We start from the raw sequence: 22,959 nt of genomic DNA, 5'->3' as shown, positions 1-22,959 counted from the left end.
TGACTCCCCCTGCCAATTCTTTGAGTTAATGATGCCACTTTAGATCGGGTAAATTAAACTAAATAATTATTTTATTCTTCTGCAGATTAATCTTATGCCACATGACCTCATCACCCAGCTCCTGCGGGTTCTGGCTATTGAAACCAAACAGGAAAAGGACAGTATCAATGCAGATCCAACAGAGATTGCTCTGAGTGGCCTGGAAGCCTTCTCTTTTGATTATGTTGTGAAATGGCCACTTTCGTTGATTATAAATAGGTAATTGATTTTGTTTAGGTACAATGCAGCATGCAAGCCTACCCGCAAATTTCTTCCAGTTTAGCTTATTTAGTTGGTTGCGACACAATAGTGCCTGATAGAGGGAGTGCGGATTTCTGCTGATGATGGAAACATAAGTGCTTCCTTACACTATAATGTACTTTCTGGAATTTTACTGCAGCTTTACGAAAGAATTGCTGCTTACCAACTGAGCTAAGCTGCCTTAGTGGCAGTTTGCCATAGTTGGTAGCACTGTTGCCTTGAGTCAAGGGTTGTAGGTTCAAGACTCGCAACCAACTTGTGCACACAATCTAGACTGATAATTCAGTGCAGTACTAAGGAAGTGCCATCTTTCAGATGATGCATCCAACAAGAGGCCCTATCTGCCTACTCAAGTGGACATAAAAAATCCCATGGCACTTTTCAACAGAGAGCAGGGAATTCTTCCGGTGTCCTATCCAACATTTCTCCCTCAACCAACATGAACAAAGATGAAATTTGTTGGTCAGCTGTTCATTTGCTGTTTGTGGGATGTTGCTGTGCACAAATTGGCTGGATAATTTGCCCACATAACAACTGATTGCAGCTCAAAGGTAATCCACTGGTTGTAAAGTCCTTTGGTACGTCTGATGAGGGACTCTATGGATACAATTTCTTTTTTTTCCACTGTTGAGGAAACCCAGCATGAATAAATGAGTGCGAAAGCAAATCTAATATTGATGATTAAAAGGATTAATCTAACGTTGATCCAAACAGTTAAGGCTATATTATGGCAAATGTTGCTGGAATTACTTTAAGCCTAATGTTTAATATAATAATGCATGAATAACTTAAGATTTACCAACAAAAAGTTTCAAGTGAACACCCAAAGCTGGATGTCACTTGACATTGCCTTGTTTGGCTCAGTACTATTAATTCTTAAATGGGCTACTAAATATAGGGCCATACAATAGTGAAGAATTCTAATGTTTGAGAAAGGTTAAGCACAATATTGCCAATCCTTCTTCCGTTGCCTGATTGCGTAGAGTTGTCAAACACCATTTTCACATTCATGCAGCTTGATTTTAGATTCCATAATTGATCCACATGCTTACATTCTGTAATCTGTATATTTTGCCCTCTTGTAGAGATAATGCATCCTGTTTCAAGCGATTAGTCCTGATTACTGTAAACCGCACACTGGAATTTATGTAGGATTTCTAATATGCCCATAGTCTATTTAATCCTGCAACATACCATATGCTGAACCAGATTTGTAATCAAAATGACTAATCAAATTTGTTTATATTTAAATAATTTACAACCACAAGATATTAGACATACACTATACAGCACAAGAAATAGTTGATGATGCATACAATAGAACCAGTTGCTTTTATAATCTCTTGGGATAATAGATCCTTGCTTCATGTAGAATGTGGGACTTAACCATAACAGCAGAATTCCCTGACAGCTCTTCAGTTCAGCAACGTTTGGAAACCCAAAAGTACGAAAGAATATAAAAAGAACCACTTGTTTTAAAACATGAATGCTTTTGATTATAGGGCTGTCAATCCATTGTGATAAAAGTAAGAATACAATTTTGATAGACGACATATTGTAGATTCTTTTTCTAAATTTGATCACAATATCATGACTCAAGGACTAATGGGAAGGTAAGTACTGTTGTCGGGAAAGTTAGCTGATTTAACATTTAAGTGTCTAACAGCAATATTGTGAATTCTGCTCCCAAAAACCATGGCCACCATAATAAATTAAGATCCACAACACAATCCACATATAAATAAAGGAATTATGTGACTGGAAAGTCAGATGAAGTATCTCTGAGCAGCCATTTTAGTTTTTTTTTTAAAAGAGGAAAGTATAAACCATTTTTAGATTCGGGTTAGCACAGATCTTAGGATACTTCAGAAATTCCTAAATTTGTCATATTGATCATGAAGTAGCATTGAAACCTGTCAGAAAGTTCCCATTGCAGTGGTTATTTAGATAATTTATTACCATTTATTTATCTTTCTTAAAATACCATGACATCAGTGGAAAAGATTCGCAGACTGATGCCAGGATTTTTTTTCACCACAACCCATTATGCTATGACATTTCAGCTTTCTGACTGATTTACAGGCAGGATCTGTCACCCGGCTCACTGAGAATTCATATGCCAGCAATCATCTGTCTGGCAGGAAATTCAGTTGGCAGATACTCAATGGAATTCAGGGTCATTAAAGGTACCTGGGAAGCTTGGCAGTAAATGCCTACCTGGGATTTGAATCTCTTATTAAATCAGATTATGTTTGATGCATTTCACAGATTTGTTTTTGTAGCATTTTAAATTTCTTGTATTTAACAATGTGTCTTGACTGCTTTAACTTAATATCTAATAAAATGAAGTGGATGTGCACCAATGCACATGGTTCACTAACCCTTTATACTGAAATAAAAGTAAGCACAGCAAACGTCTAGGGAGTCTTTCATTTTGCTTGTAGCAAAATCCTTAAGTAAATTCTATCACAGCAGCAATTGGAAATTTGGTTTGAAAAAATAAACATTTGTAAAGCACCTTTCATGTATCTCAAGCATCTCAAAGTGCTTCAAATATTGGATTACTTTAAGTGTGGTGAGAGTTACGGAGGCAGAATTTATAACGTTGGTCAAGAACTAAAGAGAAAGTTAGAAACTATTCTACTTGAGGTATAGTCACTTCATGGCCGAATATATGGAAAGCTTCTGCAAGACATCTACTTGGAATGATGAACCCATTATTGTTTGGTGACCATTCAAGCTAACGAGTGCTCTGCTCCAAGCTGGCCTCCCTCTGTGTGGTCAGTTTTCTACCTCCCAGATTTTGTTTTATACATAAGAACTAGGAGCAGGAGTAGGCCATTTGACCCCTCGAGCCTGCTCCACCATTTAATATCATGGCTGATCTGATCATGGACTCAGCTCTACTTCCCTGCCTGCTCCCCATATCCTTTTATTGCTCAAAAATCTGTGTCTCCACCTTAAATATATTCAATGACCCAGCCTCCACAGCTCTCTGGGGCAGAGAATTCCACAGATTTACAACCATCTGAGAGAAGAAATTCCTCCTCATCTCAGTTTTAAATGGGCAGGGCCTTATTCTGAGACTATGGCTCCTAGTTTGAGTTTCCCCTGAGTGGAAATATCCTCTCTGCATCCACCTTGCCGAGCCTCCTCATTATCTTACATGTTTCGATAAGATCACCTCTCATTCTTCTGAATTCCAATGAGTAGAGGCCCAGTCTACTCAACCTATCTTCATAAGTCGACCCCTTCATCTCGTGAATCTTCTTCGAACAGCCTCCAATCCAAGTATATCCTTCCCTAAATACATTGGGTAGAAGTCACTTGTTTGTGGAGGACAAATGAATGAATGAAGAAGAATGTTACAATGCTGCAATAAGTATGTGACAGTCCCGATATTCTTTGAATCCAGTTGAGCCTCCATTTGAAAGACTGTTCTTCTTGCCTTCAGGTCTTTTTTCAGACATGTGCAGCTTATAATTACTTGTGTTTTAAGCTTTTGACTTGTCATTATTTGCTCTGCTACTGCCTGTGCTCAACAAAAAAAGCTACGGTGTGGCTCAGAACAAGGCTCCTATACACAATGGAACTGAAGCCAATATGGCCCTGGACTGGTATAAATGAATTTCTTCAAAGGGAGACTATCCAAGTTTCCTTTCTTCCTCCTTTGGGGTGAATGGGTATTCTTTTGTATACGGAAGGAGAACGATATTCAAAGAATGGGGAAGCCCACACTTGTGTAATCTTAAAACGTTAAATACAGATAGCTATGAATATTAACTTTTTAAGCACAAAGAATTTTAACCAACATCAAATTCAGTTGCTTTCACGATAAATGCTGGAGAACAATTATTCAGGCCTATTAAGACATCGATGATTTCCCCAGCCTGGCATAAAATGACTAAGTGTGGTAGAATGCTAGATAGCATAAGCTAAAATGACTAAACATGCTTTTTTTTTTAAACACTTAATTCTGTCAAGTTGTATGTTTTGTTTGGATTGCAAACTACTCCAGTGTAAAATTATATACTTGAAAACACAATGCCATAGATCCATTCCAAACTTCTGTGCAAAAGAGGCTTTATATAGTTGTTCCAATGAATGTTGCCAATAAAGATCTTATTTCTCGAGCTAGAGTTGTATTTCTGTAAGCTCACTATTCATTTATTTATTCTCAATAGGAAAGCTTTGACTCGGTATCAAATGCTCTTCAGACATATGTTTTACTGCAAACATGTGGAACGGCAGCTGTGCAATGTGTGGATCAGTAATAAAGTTGCAAAACAGTATTCATTACACTCTGCTAAATGGTAAGTATGATGCTTTTGGAACAGTGTTGTACAGTATATTTACAAAGTGTACCGTGCATTCTCAGCATTTGCTGCATTCGAGCATTGCAACTGGGACAGTAAATTTCCAAGAGTTGTGAGCCTGTGTCTGTGGGCATGTTGGTTCAGAACACAGTGTCCAAATGTTCAGATCCTTTTGAATTTTGCTGCAGCGCCAGTTTTCTGCCAATAGAACCTTACAAATAAATAGTATTGCTTAAATGAGTATAGCATCATTTCCGTTTACTTCACCGGTTTAGAGGACTTGCGATTTGTGTAACAGGAGCAAAATTAGAGTGCAGGCTCACAAGATCAGTGTGTACTCTGAGCAATAATGCTTTCATCGTGGCGAAACGGTCCTTTAAAATGCACGTACCTATAATCTGGATGATATAAAATAATGAGATTTAGCTAGTTAGATCATGGATAAGATTAAAAAGAAGATATAGATCTACTGATTAAAATGCTATTTGTGAGCCTTTTTTGACCATTTTGCTTCATTATTATGTGAATTGATAGTTAGCAGTTTTGAATATAAATGTACTGTAGCTGATTGAAACCACCTTAAAAATTGCGGTTCTTGCCTGAGAATTCCATTGATCAGATGTGTTTTGTAAATTGAGAAGCCTTGTGATATTTATCCACCCAAAATATTTAATGAACTCCATCAAAGCCATCTGCACAGACGAAGGTGTGGCTCAAACTTCGTATCACGCAAGACACAAACACTAGAAATTTCCTTTGGTTCACCCGATCAGTTGCCATAATTCCGGCGGCAGTTCGGGCGAAACCCCAAGAAAATGTCTAACGAAATTCATTTCAGCCCTATAATTGGAAGAATATTCAATTTAAGCTGTCTTTTTTGTTTTGAGATACTATTGCCTACAGTTGTTTTTTTTAATGTTAACCATGTTTATTCAATCCTTTTTTAAATTGAAGTTAGTCAAAATGCAAAAATATGTATTCATGATGTGAATTACTCCCAGTTATTCAAACACTGCTATAGGTATTTCAAACCTTATATGCAAAATATCGGTTTCTCAAAAGCATTTTAACCTTTTAAAAGCTGGGCTATAATACTGTGTGCTTCTGTGAAGAGATTAATTCTGAATTGGTATCCATGAAAACAAGTATTTTTGGAGTCTAGGGGAATCAAAGGATATGGAGATCGGGCGGGAAAGTGGAGTTGAGGTCGATGATCAGCCATAATCTTGAATGGTGGAGCAGGCTCGAGGGGCTGTATGGCCTACTCCTGCTCCTATTGTTCTCTTCCATGTCTAACTGCACATGAGGCAACCCATTCCCATAACTAAATCTTTTCTTGCGTCGACCGGTCGTTAGGCTGACTCAACTCCAAAACAGGAGAACCGGTTAGTTGCAAAGTGGGGGTCACCACTCTTCCCATCGGAAGTGTCATGCTGGATATCAATCCTGTATTTGGATTCTGGAGCTCTGGTCTCCTGCTTGCCAGGGCTACGGTGGGGATGGGAGGGGGGGGGATGGGGGAGCCACTCCACTCCCCTCCCGTCGGACGCGAGTATCCCGCTGGATGTCAGCCCAGTATTCAGAGAGCAGAGCTCTCGTCTCATCGCCGGGACTGTCTGGAGAGTGGGGCCTATGGCTCAAGTGGGAATGCTAGCACTGAGCCAAGGTTCACTCCACTTGGATGTTATAGTTTCAGGTGACTCTTCCTTTTTACAAGGATGTTAGACTCTGGACTTAACCTTTTATGAGGAAGAGAATGGGGAAAAAAGCCATTTTAACTTGAGGCAAAAATTGGTACATAAATCGTGTAAGGATTTATATGGTGAAGAAATTACGGAAAGAAACAATCTTCATAACTTGTCACCTTCCTGGACCTAGCCTGCAGATTTTATTTATGGGGTTTTAATAGCTCAGATTACAGAAGCTCACCATCAGGGTTGCTTTATTCTTTAGGTTTGCTGCTGCATTCACCTTGAGACAGCGAATGCTGAATTTTGTGCAGAACATTCAATACTATATGATGTTTGAGGTTATGGAGCCGAATTGGCATATTATGGAAAATAATCTAAAATCTGTAAGTAATGAAAAACTTCTAATTAGCTGGAGAAGAATTTACAGAAATCTAATGGTACCTCACTTTTGTTTAATATTTTGCTTTAATGTACAAAATATTACAGAAGTTAAGTTTAATGTCTCCCGGCCTGTCGTTACTGTACTTGGTGCTGTGCAACTTTTAACTTAGTCAATATGGAAAAGATTAGCTCAGTATTTCTTTTCAGTTATAACCATGAGCTAAATTACATTAAGCAAATATAAATTACCTGCATTTAGCTTTAATGAATGCACTGAATATGTTTTGTTTTTTCCTACTTACTACCCTCACATAAACCTTTTGGCATTAATGGAAAAATGCTAAGGAATCATAACCTAAATGTGGAAGACATTACAGCAGAGACAGATAATTAAATCAAAATGTGTGCTAACCATATTTTTGTCATGTAGTCTTATGGTAGTTATTAAAATGTTTAAAGACAAGATTTCATAGTTATTTATGATCTTGTTAATAGTGGCTATAATGTGTTCTGTTAATATTTATAAATGGAAGTATTTGAAGTAGAGATTTATCTTGAATTTTTTCACATTGCAAGTAATGCTTTTGATTGTTATGTTTGTTCGAACTCTCTTGTCATTGCCCTATTTCTTATTTTGGACAGTGATAAGGATGGAAAAGTTTGGATTAACAAGTTGGGGATCACTCAGTTTGCCAAACTCCAGCACCAGTTTTAAAATATTAGTGTTGTTCACACTTGAAGCAATGTGGCCTCTGCCCAGGATATGGTTTAGAACCGTGGATCCTATTGTGTGACTTCCGGCATCTCTAAGTTTGATGTAATTGGTGACTCACACCCAGCCTTTCTTTCTTTTGCTCACACAAAGCATGCCTTAAAATGGCAGCTGTGCTTGCGCTGTGCCTAGAGAGGGTGATTTATACAGGGCAGACCAAGGGAAGGAAATTGTCTTATGGTGCCCAGAAGTACAGGACGGTTCCTGTTCTGTGCCGTTCACACCATAAAAGGATTTTGAATTTTTTTTTGTTGCCTGACTGAAAATAAAAACTGCTAGGCATATGCGAATGCCCAGAAAGCAGCATCAACGACCAGAATAGTGCCATATCTATAGCACAAATATCTTCCGGCACTTAAAATTCTTGAAACCCAAATCAACTTGCTGTTGCATCACAGATTTCTTCGATCAATTTGGGATCAAGTGTAGTCTGCAATGCGACTGCTCATCTGGAAATGGATTTTGAAACTATTTTGTTTCTAAAAACAAGTACAACCAGTGAGAGAGAGTTGATTTCTGTTACTGAGGCATGCTAATCCACATAGTTGCAGCTGCTTATAAACCTATGAAGAGGGTAAAATAAATCAAATTGTCCTTGTGTCGAACGTATTAATACTAAACAAGAAGCTATCTCGCATGCAGTCACCAGTTATGGATCTAATTTTCTTTCAAATATTTAACTTTTATTTCTTTATATGTAATGAGTTCCACATAGGCAAGTGATTTGATGCTGAAAGCTTTGCTCAAAATCTTGGGTTTGTGGGTAAAATTGGGTACGTTACGCTCCTTGAAATCTAGGATTGAATCACTGCTCCTAGCCTCCCTGTGTCCCGTCTCCACTATATTGTAGCCATTTGCATTCGACAGTGTTGCTCAGTCAATTCATCCTGGCAAGCAGGCAGCTTGCCAAATTGAAGGGGTTGGGGATGGGAACATCTCTCAAATGGACATTGTTCCTTTCTTCCTCCCAGTACCTAAATTTTGTAATGGTGTCCATTGCTTTCTCATAGCCGGCTCCCAATATTAATCCTGACTTCTGCTGCTCTATTCCCTCTGGATTCTACCCAGAAGACATGATTAATAGTCAGGCTACTCTGAAACAAAATCATGATTGCCATGATTGATCATTTACAACCTATCACTCGACTTAGTTATGACCTGTGAAGCTAATTTTTTGATCAGGAGCAAGGTATAGATTTAACTACTATCTACATGGTTCTCGGCATGAAAATAATTTAGCTCCATCAACTGGTCACTAAGAAATCAAAGGTGGGCATTGATATTGGGAATCACTGGATTTGTATACTGAATGATAATTAGCACTGAAAGGAACTGAGCTGTATATCTGGGGGCGGGGAGTGGTGGAATTCAGGCCTATCGAAACAAACGTTAGCGGTTCTCCCGATTGGCCACTAACTTGGCGACAGAAGATAGTCAGAAACCCGTTCACGTGGTCCATTCAAGGTTTCCGCTAATTGTTCACCAAAACTACTGCAGCCGATCGGGAGAGCCTCCCACGGACCTGTTAAACAAAATATAGGAGCTTATGAAGTTATCTGTTCAATTTAGTGTCTCTAAGTGAAGCTACTTCTAACCCGAGCAGCATGTTTTTGCAAGTTTAAATTATGGATGATACTCAGCGCTCCTCTTCGCCCCCCCCCCCCCCTGTATTTCCAATCATAATCCAGCCACACAGTATTTAACTGAAGGTCAGGTGCAAGGTTTTTTGGGGCGAACCAACACCTTTCATAATTTATGACATTCTTTGGTACTTTGTTAGGCATCCAACATTGATGAGGTTTTGAGCTATCATACCAGCTTCCTGGACAACTGTATGAAGGACTGTATGTTGACCAATAAAGAGCTGCTGAAGATCTCCGCAAAACTTATGTTAGTGTGTGTCATGTTTACCAACTGTATGCAGGTAAGCCCATTTCTATACCATTGTGTGTAGTTATGACTATTTTAAGTTTCAGTCCATATTTTCTTATTTCTAATCCTTTAGATCTCCTTCCCACATCTTCATTAATCCTGAGTACGGGGCAATACCAGTGATGCTTTGCTTTAAGCTGAAATGAGTGACGGGCTGCGTAGGCGGAGGGGAACGGAGTTTCTGTCGAGAAACCCGGAAGTTCGGATTCTCTGCATGCTCTGGAATTTTGACTCCACAGCGTATGTGGTTTTGCTTTGACAGGTTCCCCGTCCAGAAGTCATCCTGATTGGCTTCCAGTCAGGTAGGGAGTGCTCCGGAGGAGGCCGCAGGTAAGATGTCTGCTGCTGCTGGAGAGGTCAGATTCCTGACCTCCGGGAGTGGGGCGGTGTTTGAATGGTGGGGCTTGGGGGCCAGGGAAAAGTATTTACCTTCTCCTTCAAGCTCAACTCACCTCCCTTCAGCTGCCTGGTTTCCCGAGGCCTGGGAAACTCAGCCGGCCAGAGTTAAATCAGAGGCTGCCAGCCTTATTAAAATGAATAATTGGTCAATCTGCCTCCTGGAGCAGGTTGGCTGCCCGTCCCTTGTCCCGCCTCCGTTAAAGAAAGTGGGCATGTTGGGGGGTCAGGTTTGAGATTGACAAAAGTTTTAACATCTCGCCCAACCCCAACCCACCCGTTTTTGGGGGTTTAGATTCAGCCCCATCTGCTTTCCCATTTCAGGGTAAGAGAAAATGGATACTTGTACACTTTCAAGCGGCATGGATAGAGGTCTGGAAACCAGTCACATGCACACTTCCCAGGCAGAGTGTCCTGTATTTTCTGCTGGGACGGGAGGAGGAAAATAGCTTTTTTTATTAATTGGGGTGGGGCGGAGGTGGAGAAGACTTTTTAATTACTTTTCATAAAGTATTTATTTAATGTTCATGCGTGTTTACCTGATGTACAAACCAATTGGAGCAAAAATAAATGGGAAATGAGTTTGTTTGTTGCCTCTTGGTCAGTCAGTACTGGTGCAAATGTCAAGAAATCCAGCTAACTTATTCTGTAAATTGTAGATATTTGCTTATTAACGAAATGCATTCCAATGACAGGATCTAATCTTGGATGTTAGTCCAGGAGAACCCATAGGTTTGATGGTGAATCAATGTATATGCTGCTCCTCAATGGGTGGCTAGGCTTTTTTTGTGACTCCTTAACTGTTATAACTATTATCTGTTGTTTCCCTCTTTCTTCCCCCCTGTTCCCCCCCCCCCCGCCCTTGCCGGTCCCCCCCTTGCCATGTCCTCCCTTACTTCCCTTCCCATTTCCCCCCCCCTCCTCATTTCTTTTGAAGTTACAGAGTCCTTGTTGGAATCTCCATGGTATTTCATCTACATGATCACTATTCACAGTGGGTCACAATTCACTGTGGATTATTTGGCCACAAGAGGCATCATAGCCAAACCCCGACCGGTCCTATCGGTGATCTCAAACATACAAAATTCTTACAGGGCTTGACAGGATAAATGCAGGGAGGATGTTTCCCCCGGGCTGGGGAGTCTAGAACCAAGGGTCACAGTCTCAGAATAATGGGTCGGCCATTTAGGACTGAGATGAGGAGAAATTTCTTCACCATGATAGATTTTTGGATATTAAGGGAATCAAGGGTTATAGGGATAGTGCAGGAAAGTGGAGTTGAGGTAGAAGATCAGCCATGATCTTATTGAATGGCGGAGTAGACTTGAGGGACCGAATGGCCTGCTCCTAATTCTTATGTTCTTATCTTTCCCCAATGGCCACGCAAGCTCATTTCAAGTAGGGGGATCTCTGAATAACGTTCTGCAGCAGAGGCACTGACCAGTTTTTCATTCCCGAACCTGGATGGACTACGGCAAATTGTTGCGCCTGAACCACTGTCCCAGCTGCCATCAATTAAGTTAGTGCCGAGTGAATGTCAAAGCTAGGAACTCCTTATGGTTATTGCTCAGCTACAGGGCAAACTTTGACTGAATTAGTCAGTACTGCCTCTCTGTTGACACTTTTTGTAGTTTGAATTCTACAACAGTTCTCAAAATAAAAAATTGTATCCAAGTTCTGATTTATTCAAAAGAATGTAGAGTCTGGAAATGGTCTACAGTTCCATATGACCACTTAATTTTAATGCATAGTATTTATTATATAAATTTCCCAGAATGTCTGCTTTTAGAACATAAGAAATAGGAACAGGAGTAGGCCATACGGCCCCTCGAGCCTGCTCCGCCATTCAATAAGATCATGGCTGATCTGATCATGGACTCAGCTCCACTTCCCTGCCCACTCCCCTTAACCTCTTATCGTTTAAGTAAGAAACTGTCTTTTCTGTTTTAAATTTATTCAATGTCCCAGCTTCCACAGCTCTTTTGAGGCAGCGAATTCCACAGATTTACAACCCTCAGAAGAAATTTCTCCTCATCTCAGTTTTAAATGGGCGGCCCCTTATTCTAAGATCATGCCCTCTAGTTCTAGTCTCCCCCATCAGTGGAAGCATCCACTTTGTCAAGCCCCCTCATAATCTTATACGTTTCGATAAGATCACCTCTCATTCTTCTGAACTCCAATGAGTAGAGGCCCAACGTACTCAACCTTTCCTCATAAGTCAACCCCCCTGATCCCCGGAATCAACCTAGTGAACCTTCTCTGAGCTGCCTCCAAAGCAAATATATCCTTTTGTAAATATGGTACCCAAAACTGCACGCAGTATTCCAGGTGTGGCCTCACCAAAATCTTGTATAGCTGTAGCAAGACTTCCCTGCTTTTATACTCCATCCCCTTTGCAATAAAGACCAAGATACCATTGGCCTTCCTGATCACTTGCTGTACCTGCATACTATCCCTTTTGTGTTTCATGCACAAGTACCCCCAGGTCCCGCTGTACTGCAGCACTTTGCAATCTTTCTCCATTTAAATAATAACTTGCTCTTTGATTTTTTTCTGCCGAAGTGCATGACCTCACACTTTCCAACATTATACTCCATCTGCTAAATTTTTGCCCACTCACTTAGTCTGTCTATGTCCTTTTGCAGATTTTTTGTGTCCTCCTCACATTGCTTTTCCTCCCATCTTTGGATCGTCAGCAAATTTGGCTACGTTACTCTCAGTCCCTTCTTCTAAGTCGTTAATATAGATTGTAAATAGTTGGGGTCCCAGCACTGATCCCTGCAGATCCCACTAGTTACTGGTTGCCAACCAGAGCATGAACCATTTATCCCAACTCTCTGTTTTCTGTTAGTTAGTCAATCCTCTATCCATGCTAATATTACCCCCAACCCTGTGAACTTTTATCTTGTGCAGTAACCTTTTATATGGCACCTTGTCAAATGCCTTCTGGAAGTCCAAATACACCACATCCACTGGTTCCCCTTTATTCATCCTGTTCATTACATCCTCAAAGAACTCCAGCAAGTTTGTCAAACATGACTTCCCCTTCATAAATCCAGCTGACTCTGGCTGACCGAATTTTGCTTATCCAAATGTCCTGCTACTGCTTCTTTAATAATGGACTCCAACATTTTCCCAATCACAGATGTTAGGCAAACTGGTCTATAGTTTTCTGCTTTTTTGTCTGCCTCCTTTTTTAAATAGAGGCATTACGTTTGCAGTTTTCCAATCTGCTGGGACCTCCCCAGAATCCAGGAAATGTTGGTAAATTACAACCAATGCATTCACAATCCCTGCCGCTACTTCTCTTAAGACCCTAGGATGCAAGCCACCTTTAGTCCCATTATCTTACTGAGTACTACCTCCTTAGTGATTGTGTTATAAGTTCCTTCATCCCCCCCCGCCCCTATAAAGCCTTGACTATCCACTGTTGGAATATTGTTAGTGTCCTCTACCCTAAATATTTGTTCAGAGCTTCTGCCATCTCCATGTTCCTCATTACTAATTCCCCAGTTTCGTCCTCTAAGGGACCAACATTTACTTTAGCCACTCTGGATATTCTGTAGTAAATCTGTAGTAATTTCTGCAATAAAAACGACGAGCATTGCCTTTGAAAATTAACAAGGAAGTTAAAGAATGAAAAGGTTAAAAGTGACACTGCTTAAATTAGTTGCATACAATAGGTGATTCCAATCACTCTGAATTTGAAACACAACTTGTGCCTTACACATTCCTTAGTCCTTGGTAGAGGACACACAGAGGCTGCAAAGAGATTTAGATAGGTTAAGCGAATGGGCTAAGGTTTGGCAGATGGAATACAATGTGAGGTCATCCACCTTGGAGAAAAAAAAACAGTAAAAGGGAATATTATTTGAATGGGGAGAAATTACAACATGCTGCGGTGCAGAGGGACCTGGGGGTCCTTGTGCATGAAACTCTTTTTGGATCCCAAAAAGTTAGTTTGCAGGTGAAGCAGGTAATCAGGAAGGCGAATCGAATGTTGGCCTTCATTGCGAGAGGGATGGAGTACAAAAACAGGGAGGTCCTGCTGCAACTGTATAGGGTATTGGTGAGGCCGCACCTGGAGTACTGCGTGCAGTTTTGGTCACCTTACTTAAGGAAGGATATACTAGCTTTGGAGGGGGTACAGAGACGATTCACTAGGCTGATTCCGGAGATGAGGGGGTTACCTTATGATAGATTGAGTAGACTGGGTCTTTACTCGTTGGAGTTCAGAAGGATGAGGGGTGATCTTAGAAACATTTAAAATAATGAAAGGGATAGACAAGATAGAGGCAGAGAAGTTGTTTCCACTGGTCGGGGAGACTAGAACTAGGGGGCACAGCCTCAAAATACAGGGGAGCCAATTTAAAACCGAGTTGAGAAGGAATTTCTTCTCCCAGAGGGTTGTGAATCTGTGGAATTCTCTGCCCAAGGAAGCAGTTGAGGCTAGCTTATTGAATGTATTCACGTCACAGATAGATAGATTTTTAACCAATAAGGGAATTAAGGGTTATGGGGAGCGGGCGGGTAAGTGGAGCTGAGTCCACGGCCAGATCAGCCATGATCTGGCTGAATGGCGGAGCAGGCTCGAGGGGCTAGATGGCCTACTCCTGTTCCTAATTCTTATGTTCTTATGTTCTATGTAAATGGCACAAGTGCTAGCACTTGGTTGAATTCAAACCTCAGAACCCATCTACAATCTCAGCCTTTATGATTTGTCATTTTGTGCCAAAAACAAACAATCTAACGAGCTTGATTACAAATATTTAGTTCACTCGCAGTAACGCTGGTTCTAATTCCGCTTCAGTATTACAGGGTAAAAAGTGCACATTACCTGACTAGCTCTTGCCTAATGGAGATGCACATATTTTTATACCATCATATTAAAGGTTAAACAGCTGCTACAGCTTTCTCTCCCATTAACATTTTGGAGATTTTAAACTGTCCTTGTATACATCAAGGAAGGAGGTTACAAGGTTTCACCCTTCAATTACCAAATTCCTTTTGAAGATCCTATTCCATCCATCCTAAATTAAAGTGTAAGTTATACCAAAGAATATAAGGTGCTTTAACCCAAAATATTACTTATCAACATTCTTTAACCAGCTGAATAGAGCCATGTCTTACATTTTTCAATTTTGGGGAGAAGAAAAATTCCGAACTAGTGAGGTAATGTTACACTGTCTGAGGTGCCATCTTTCGGATGAGATGTTAAACCAGGGCTCTGTCTGCCCCCTGAGGAGGTTGTAAAAGATCCCATGACACTATTTTGAAGAGGAGCAGGGGAGTTCTTCCCAGTATCCTGGCCAATATTTATCCCTCAACCAACATCATCAAAACAGACTTATCTGGGCATTATCACATTGCTGTGCGAGAATTAGCTGTCACATTTCCTACATTACAATAGTGACTACACGTCAGAAGTACTCCAATGTAAAGCGCTTTGGGCCGTCCTGAGGTTGTGAAAGGCGCTATAGAAATGCAAGATGTTTCTATATTTTTCGTGGAGGAACGCATTGGCACAGACTTGATTGTCTGAATGGTAGGTTTCTCTTCTGTGAAATACAAGATTTAGCAACAACTCGTTCTTTACCCTAAATATAGGCCACACTTCCATTATCATTAAAAACCATATCAATGAATTATTCTTTACAGGAATTTGGATGAATAGGTGCTACATATGGAATTAAGCATTGAATTAAACATGAAATGAACAGAGATAACTTGAAAATGTGTCGCTTTTCTTCTAGCCAATGCTTTCAACTGATGCTTTCCATATCTAAGCATCCAGTTCAGGGCATCACTTAGTCAGTAGGTCAATTGTTTGTACAATTCTAACTACGCTAAAATGTATCAAATATAAAATACGCACATCACATGCCTCAATCAGTGAGTTAAAAGTGTAATTCGATCAGAATCAAGTCACAGCAATTGACTTTGCACAAATGAGAATATGTTCTACATCTCCATTTTATTTTAGTTCCTAATTAAATTGCACACTTCCAAATGCTGGCAAGTCCAAGATTTGTCCATTGTATTCAACTTGGGTCCTAAGCAAAGCCAGACTGGTTATGAGAACAGAATTGTTGTCTCATGAATAGTTGCCACCCCCTACCTCATCATATACTTTGTATTTATTTAGGAATCTGAAGTAACTGCACACTACAGCTTTAAATTTCCTTGTTATATTCTCAGAGGTTTACTGAAAGCATAAAGATTGATAGTGAGATGATGCGCCTGACACTGGCACATGGTACGATGAAGGGTCCGCCAACGCAGTCAGAACGTTCCGACGAGACTGAAAAGAAGCTGCTCACCAAAAAGGCAAATAATCCGTCTAATACCTCTTACTCTTGGCAACATCCTGACCTTGGCAACATAGTGACAGCACATATTTTGTATTGAAAATGCAGTATTCTTGTAAAAATTCAGCTTCTGTAGTTTATGGCAGTGGTTTAAAAAGAACACAGTCCCTTTGTCTTTGGGACCTGCAAATTAAATCCATCCCATCTGGAATGAAGTGGTTCATTGTGAAATTAATTTGGCAATCACAATCCTCTTTGTTAATCAGTACAGACCCACAGTAGAAAACTACCAACAATTTTGTGCAAGTTGGCAATATCACTGGATGGCTGGTGTAGAGAATAGAAATATCGGGCCCAAAATTCCACACGGATTTTTTTGGCCCCGACTGCACCAAAAAAAAAGTTCCAAGTTTCGCCGGCATAGCACTTTCATTTTGGAGCGGCGCAGATTGTCCTTAAGCTCTGTGGGTGGAGCTTAAGTTCTGCACTGAAAAACTGAGGTTGCCAAATAACGAGGGACGCTCTGAAGGGCTGAGGTACAGCATTTCCCCTTTTTAAATAGATCACTAAGTGAGACTTTTTTCACTTCTGCAGTACCGGTGTCGCTCCTATCCCAGGCCGAAAGGCCCCCCCACCCCCACCCCCACCACTAGCCCACTCCTATCCCGGGCCAAAAGGCCCCCGCACTGGCCTGCTGCCATTCGTGTAATTTGTCTTCTCTGCATTTTATGATCATGGATTATATCTCACCTCATTCTTTTCTCCCATGAAAACAAGTTTAGTTCTGATTCTTTCTTCATAATGAAAGTCCGCTTACCGATCCAATCCCCCGCCCGCCCCTGGCCCCCGAGTACACTCCCGGTCCGCTCCTCGCCCCTAGCCCAGGCCAAATGGCCTCCTCCGATTTACTTACCTATGCCGATTTCTTTAACTCTCCGCAAGGGTTTTTTGGAGAGGCCACATGGGTCTAAGCAGAAGTGGAGTAACTATCAGCTGGCCAAAGTTCCCTAAATGGCCAGAATTGGCATAGGTGGCTGGTTAACGCCCCCTTTGGCTGAAAAAAAAACTGACCTAAAAAAAATCGTAACTGGGTTACGCTGGTGCAAATTTGATTGGGGAAAACTGGATTTTTAACTTCGGCCTAAAAAAGCAGCCTGCTCCAAAAAAACGGCACCAATCACTGGGGAAAATTGAGCCCATCCATTCTAATGCAGTTGGCGTGTTCTTTTAAGATGAGGGTTAGGGTACACAGTGGGGGGAATGCAGAGTTTCATCTCCATGTGGGAGTGCTTGCTGCAGACACTGGCAGAAAAAATGGGAAATGTTTTTATTATCCAGCATTGAATTTTTATATATGTAATTCTGTAGCTTTTAAATTTCTCGAGTTCTATGTAGTCACTTTCTTCATATCTGAATTAGAAACCATAAAGGTAATGATTTAGTGTAAGGTCAGTGAGAAATGTTCCTATTGTTGTTCAGACCAGTTTCTAAAACTTGGCTATTTTCACAGTTTGTAGCAGAGCATGCAGATTCACTGCATTCAACATCTGGGTTCGAGGGGACCATCACTACATTTGACAACAATTTCTCTTCCAATCTGCTTCATCTGCTGGACAGATTAAGTATTTCAAGCACAAATGACTGCGAGCACAGTATGATCAACATAATATACAGGTCGGTCTCCGGCTGGGTATCCTTTCCATATGCAGCATTTGAAAATTGCATATTTCTATTGGTGCTGAATTCAGATTGGTTTGATTAATCTGCACATAAAATACGAAACTTGAGTTATAGCCAGTCTCATCAGATGATAAAGTGCCATTTGGCCGACCGAACCGGTGTATGATTTTTCTTTTTCTGATTAATCATCTTATCTAAGCTTTTATTTTACAAACATCGTAGTTCCTTCCTTCTAGCTTGGAATTAATAGAATCATAGACAGTTATAGGACAGAACTGGCCATTTTTCCTGCTATTGTTCTGCACATGAGCCACACCGTCTAATCCCATCCTCCTGCTCACTCTCCCATTCCTTTTTATAGTCCTCATTTTTAAGCAAATGTGTTATTCCCTTTTTTAAAAGGATTTATAGGCTCTGCTTCAACAATGATTGTGGCAGAGAATTCCACATTCTAACCACTCCTTCGGAAATAGTTATTTTCCTAACCTCTCCTTTAATCGCTAAACTCATTGCCCTCCATTTGTGTTTCTCAAACTGTCATCAGAACAGGTTTTGGGTCAGTACTTTGATTCATCCTGTGTGCGGTGTAAGCAGCATTTTTAAAATCTTTTGCCCTCCGCTTTGTTGTCTTTTGCTGATGTTCTTCAGCTCTGATGATGCCTACTAGGTATAGCCACAGTTGGTGTCACCTAAAAGCTTCCCCTTGGACAGGACTAATGTTAATGGGTCCGGGGAGGGGGGGGAAGAGAGGAAGAGAGGAAGAGCCAGTTAGGTATACCTCCACCTCTTCTGCTTTCAGAATCATGCTCACTTGTAAATCATGTTAAAAGGGAAAAAATGTAACTACAATTGACAATAAAAGCTGATGGTGAATTGAGGAGAATACTTTTGAAATGTCACAGGGAATTTCCTTGGTGGTGCGGGGGACGGGGAGTTGGGGTACTCCTGGTTGGCTGGCGTAAGATCAGCAATATCCCCATTTATATCCAGTTTCCACCAGAGTTACTCCGGTCGATCAGGAGAACCCCGAGGAAATTCCCAGCAACTGAGGGTGCTGGTAGATACTGACTTAATAATATCTGCAAGTGAAACCAGTGATTGAGAAAGTCAAAGTTGGTAATTGGGGAAAACCGTGTAGTCTCTTCAAAGTGATGTTCTGTGTGTATTTATTTGTGGAGGCCTGAAAGATAGATTAGTAATGCATATCTTCAATTTAATCCATTTGATATATACCCTTTAAATCGTCAAGCTCTCTGTCCCTTTTTGTCCTCACGAGTGTGTTTGCTAGCGTGCAGCTTTTTTTATTGGGTAGAAGGAAGGCATTATAAGCTCTGCAGGCGTCTCCTTATTTATAATTCAGGCGCTACATCAAAATACGGACATAAAAGAGGCTGTATTGTAAACAGACCGGAAATTTTCTTTCCACACATGTGATGCCCTGCCAAAGCACAGTGTTCCATCTAGTGGCAGAGTTAAAAATGAATAAGCTTACTGTTACAAGCAATTTGGTAATTTTGAACCCGTGAAACTCGGGCTACAAGTCAGGCACAAGCTTGTCATTGCCAAGTTCCATAATTAATGTTCCATTGATCCAGTTATTTCATACTAATGTCAAGGGTGCCTCAACATTACCATACACCAACCAGATTGTAATTTTGAAAAGAATGTCTTGCAGATCATACGTGCAGCTCAAGAACGCATGATAGATTTTTTTCTTTATTAAAATCAGTACACTTTTAGCTGTTTAACTGGTTCTGTATTTGTCCATTTCAGGTTAGATTTTAATGGATTCTACACTGAACGCCTTGAACATATGTCTGCAGAAAGAAGTAAATCGCAGGGGCAGCAAGGGAATGTTACAAGAACAACTTTATCAGCTCAATAAAATGCTAGAAATGACTTATTGTAGATTTGCCATCATAATGGCCAATAACTGCAAAGAAAATCAGTATACCTGTGTGTAATAACTGAGGCTACTAGAAATTCATACTCTTGCAATGTAAGTTTTCAAATATGTAATTAGATTATTTTGAAGCTTTTGTGAATAAGATTCATTTGTTAATACTATGTTAGTTTGCAACTAGCTGCCAGAAAGAAAAATAAAATGAAGTTATTTTTGTGTTCAGTATTTGAGTGATGAGGGTGCTGGTGTGAATTCTAGCCCCTGCGGAGATTTGCACCCAAACAGAGTCCGTCTCCTCTTCCAACTCGCTCACCACCTCGTGACATGTTGCTATTCTCAGCTGAGTGTCATGCAATTGGGAAAAAGGAAGTAAAGGGAGAAAAAAAAATCAGCAAAATGGAACTCACCCTCTGGCACGACAGTGCAAGTAGAAGCCCACCCCCAGAACGGCACGGGTCACAGCTGCAGGAGTGGGCCATACCATCGCCTGCAGCTCGGTGAAGCATTAACCGAGGACTGAAATGGAAAGCAGGGCACGAGAGGGGAATCTGAAGGGAATGTTTTGAATTTTCTAACAGTGTTACGTTGAGTGCAGCATTGTGTAAATGGGGTGGTGCGTTCTTTTTAAAAAGCCGAGAATAATTTCAGATTTTAATTTTAAAGTCATAGTGCCTTCAATCATTTCACTTTACACACTGCACTTCGATTTTTATTATATTTAGTATATCGAACAATCTAATAAATATTTCAATATGAAACACATCTAAATTGTAGAATTATGCTTTTTCTTTTAGTCCTATGTTTGTGTGAGTGGCGTGCGTAGACTCTAAGGAACTGAAGCAAAATTCCCAATAGGCATCGAATAAAGTACGTTTTTTCATATTTGTATAAACTGGATTCAAACCTGGGCGCGGACTTTGATTAGAGGTTTGTGCTGTGTTACACACCTCAATTTTTAAAATTCATTTTCATATTACAGTTGTCGGTTTGTGGATTTTGTCCACTTGTTCAAACCACTCTATTTTAGCAGGCCATCTAAAGCAGAATCTAAAGAAAAGGCAGCTGCCAGCCAATTGGTTGATGTCCAGTATTGTGACCTTTTCATTCCCACTTACTGAAGGAGACTGTCAGAATTGGGATCCAATTACCAGATATTACAAGCATGAATCTGCACACTATAATGTCTTGTGCTGTTGTTGACAATATTTAACATCCAGTGGAACCAACAAGGAAATGAACTTGAGTAAATCGGAATGTAACCTGTTCTGATGTCCCTCTATTTTTTTTTTCTGCTGATTTCTATTGAAGCTCCCTTTTTTGTAATCTAACCATCATTAATTAAAAAGTAATTTAGACTGGAGATGGAATTACTCCAAGACCAACTCTGCCCATATGCCTCCCACGAGTTGCAACAGAAAAGCTAATTGGCGTTTATCTCACCAGTATTAAAACTTGAACGGTACTTCATATTGTGAAAGTGCTACTCTAGTCACTGATCTGGCACCCCTGTGCTCGCTGACTTACATTGGCTCCCGGTCCGGCAATGCCTTGATTTTAAAATTCTCATGTGTTTTCAAATCCCTCCATGGCCTCACCCCTCCCTATTTCTGTGATCTCCTCCAGCCCTGCATCCGTCTGAGATCTCTGCGCTCCTCCAATTCTGGCCTCTTGCACAACCTTGGTTTTCATCGCTCCATCATTAAGAATATAAGAAATAGGAGTAGGCCATACGATCATGGCTGATCTGATCATGGGCTTCAGACTACTTCCCTCATCGTTTAAGAAAATAAACTGTGGGCCCTGCTTTCAGCTGTCTAGGCCCTAAGCTTCCCTCCTGAAACTGCTCTGTCTCTCTCCTTTTAAGACATTCCTTAAAACCTACCTTTTTAACCACCTGTCCTCATATCTCCTATGTGGCGCTGCGTCAAGTTTTGTTTGTAAGCGCTCTATGAAGCATCTTGGGTTGTTCTTCTACGTTAAAGGCGCTATATAAATACAAGTTGTCAATCAGTTTGTCTCCTGAATGCACCGCCTCTCACTAGGGTTATGGATCCACATGTGCTGATAACCCTGTAGGATGTCATCCAAGTGCACATTCTTCTAATGCTGGTCTAGACAGTGAGCGTCTGCAAGCTGTAGAGGGGCGTCCTCAACCTACGTCCACTCATGAGCATTTTTCAGCGTGGGAAATTGGATATCCATCAGGATGGGAGCCCTAATTGCGATTCTTTTCTCCCCTTCATCTCCCGTCAGCCTAGTTGTAGAGCCCACACTGTTGCCCATGAATCAAAACTGGAACCTCTTGGTCCGTCTGGCTTGATACTGCCCTATGCTGTGTATTTACATTATAGTGTCAGCTGTGGCTCAATGGGTAGCACCCTCGCCTCTGAGTCGGACGGTTGTGGGTTCAGGTCCCGCTCCAGGGACTTGAGCACAAAATTCTAGGCTGACATTCCAGTGCTGCACTATTGGAGGTGCCGTCTTTCAGATGTGACGTTAAACCGACACCCCGTCTGCTCTCAGGTGGATGTGAAAGATCCCATGGCACTATTTTGAAGAGCTGGGGGGCTCCTGACCAATATTTACCCCTCAATCAACATCACTAAAACAGATTATTTGGTCATTACCACATTGCTGTTTGTAGGAGCTTGCTGTGCGTAAATTGCCTGCCGCGTTCCTACATTACAACAGTGACTGCGCTCCAGAATATACTTAATTGGCTGTAAAGTGCTTTGGGACGTTCGGTGGTCGTGAAAAACGCTTTATAAATGCAAGTCTTTTTCATATTCTGCATAAAACTTGTGAAGGAAGCTGCAATTACAAATGTTCTTTGTGTCCACTTGGTGGCACTGTCCTCTACCCAATGAGTTAGTACAGAATTCTTACTTTTAGGGTAATCAGTTAACCAAAGACAGACTCCACTTCAAAACAAATTCACACACAAAGAATGCAGCAGTGAATGAGTGTACAAATGTATAAAATTACTATGTAGACTATTGATTACTTATTCTGATGGCTATAATGCTATAATAGCAAAAACTGGAAGGTAGATTATTATCTGAATGGTGACAGATTAGTAAAAGAGGAGGTGTGATGAGACCTGGGTGTCGTGGTACATCAGTCATTGAAAGTAGGCATGCAGGTACAGCAGGCAGTAAAGAAAGCAAATGGCATGTTGGCCTTCATAGTGAGAGGATTTGAGTACAGGAGCAGGGAGATCTTGCTGCAGTTGTACAGGGCCTTGGTGAGACCACACCTGGAGTATTGTGTGCAGTGTTGT

At 40.8% G+C, this 22,959-nt stretch overlaps 1 protein-coding gene across 3 annotated transcripts in view; it reads left to right on the top strand.

Moving 5' to 3' along the window:
* The window catches only part of tubgcp2 (tubulin gamma complex component 2), a 43,129-nt gene extending 23,228 nt beyond the window's left edge, over positions 1–19,901 (top strand). For 2 of the 3 annotated variants that reach the window (XM_070865736.1, XM_070865735.1), the window contains exons 12-18: positions 86–258; positions 4,485–4,613; positions 6,570–6,690; positions 9,241–9,384; positions 15,987–16,115; positions 17,607–17,770; positions 19,550–19,901. In XM_070865736.1, coding sequence (XP_070721837.1) covers positions 86–258; positions 4,485–4,613; positions 6,570–6,690; positions 9,241–9,384; positions 15,987–16,115; positions 17,607–17,770; positions 19,550–19,661 — 972 coding nt within the window. In that variant the 3' untranslated portion in view covers positions 19,662–19,901. Of the gene's footprint in view, positions 1–85; positions 259–4,484; positions 4,614–6,569; positions 6,691–9,240; positions 9,385–9,465; positions 9,723–15,986; positions 16,116–17,606; positions 17,771–19,549 lie in introns of those variants that run through there. The other variant, XR_011588355.1, reaches the window with a different exon arrangement.
* Positions 19,902–22,959: the final 3,058 nt, after the last annotated feature.

This window comes from Pristiophorus japonicus, chromosome 22 (genome assembly GCF_044704955.1).
Source record: "Pristiophorus japonicus isolate sPriJap1 chromosome 22, sPriJap1.hap1, whole genome shotgun sequence".
In the NCBI taxonomy this organism is placed as follows: Eukaryota; Metazoa; Chordata; class Chondrichthyes; family Pristiophoridae; genus Pristiophorus; species Pristiophorus japonicus.
This window is presented reverse-complemented; position numbering and strand designations above follow the sequence as displayed.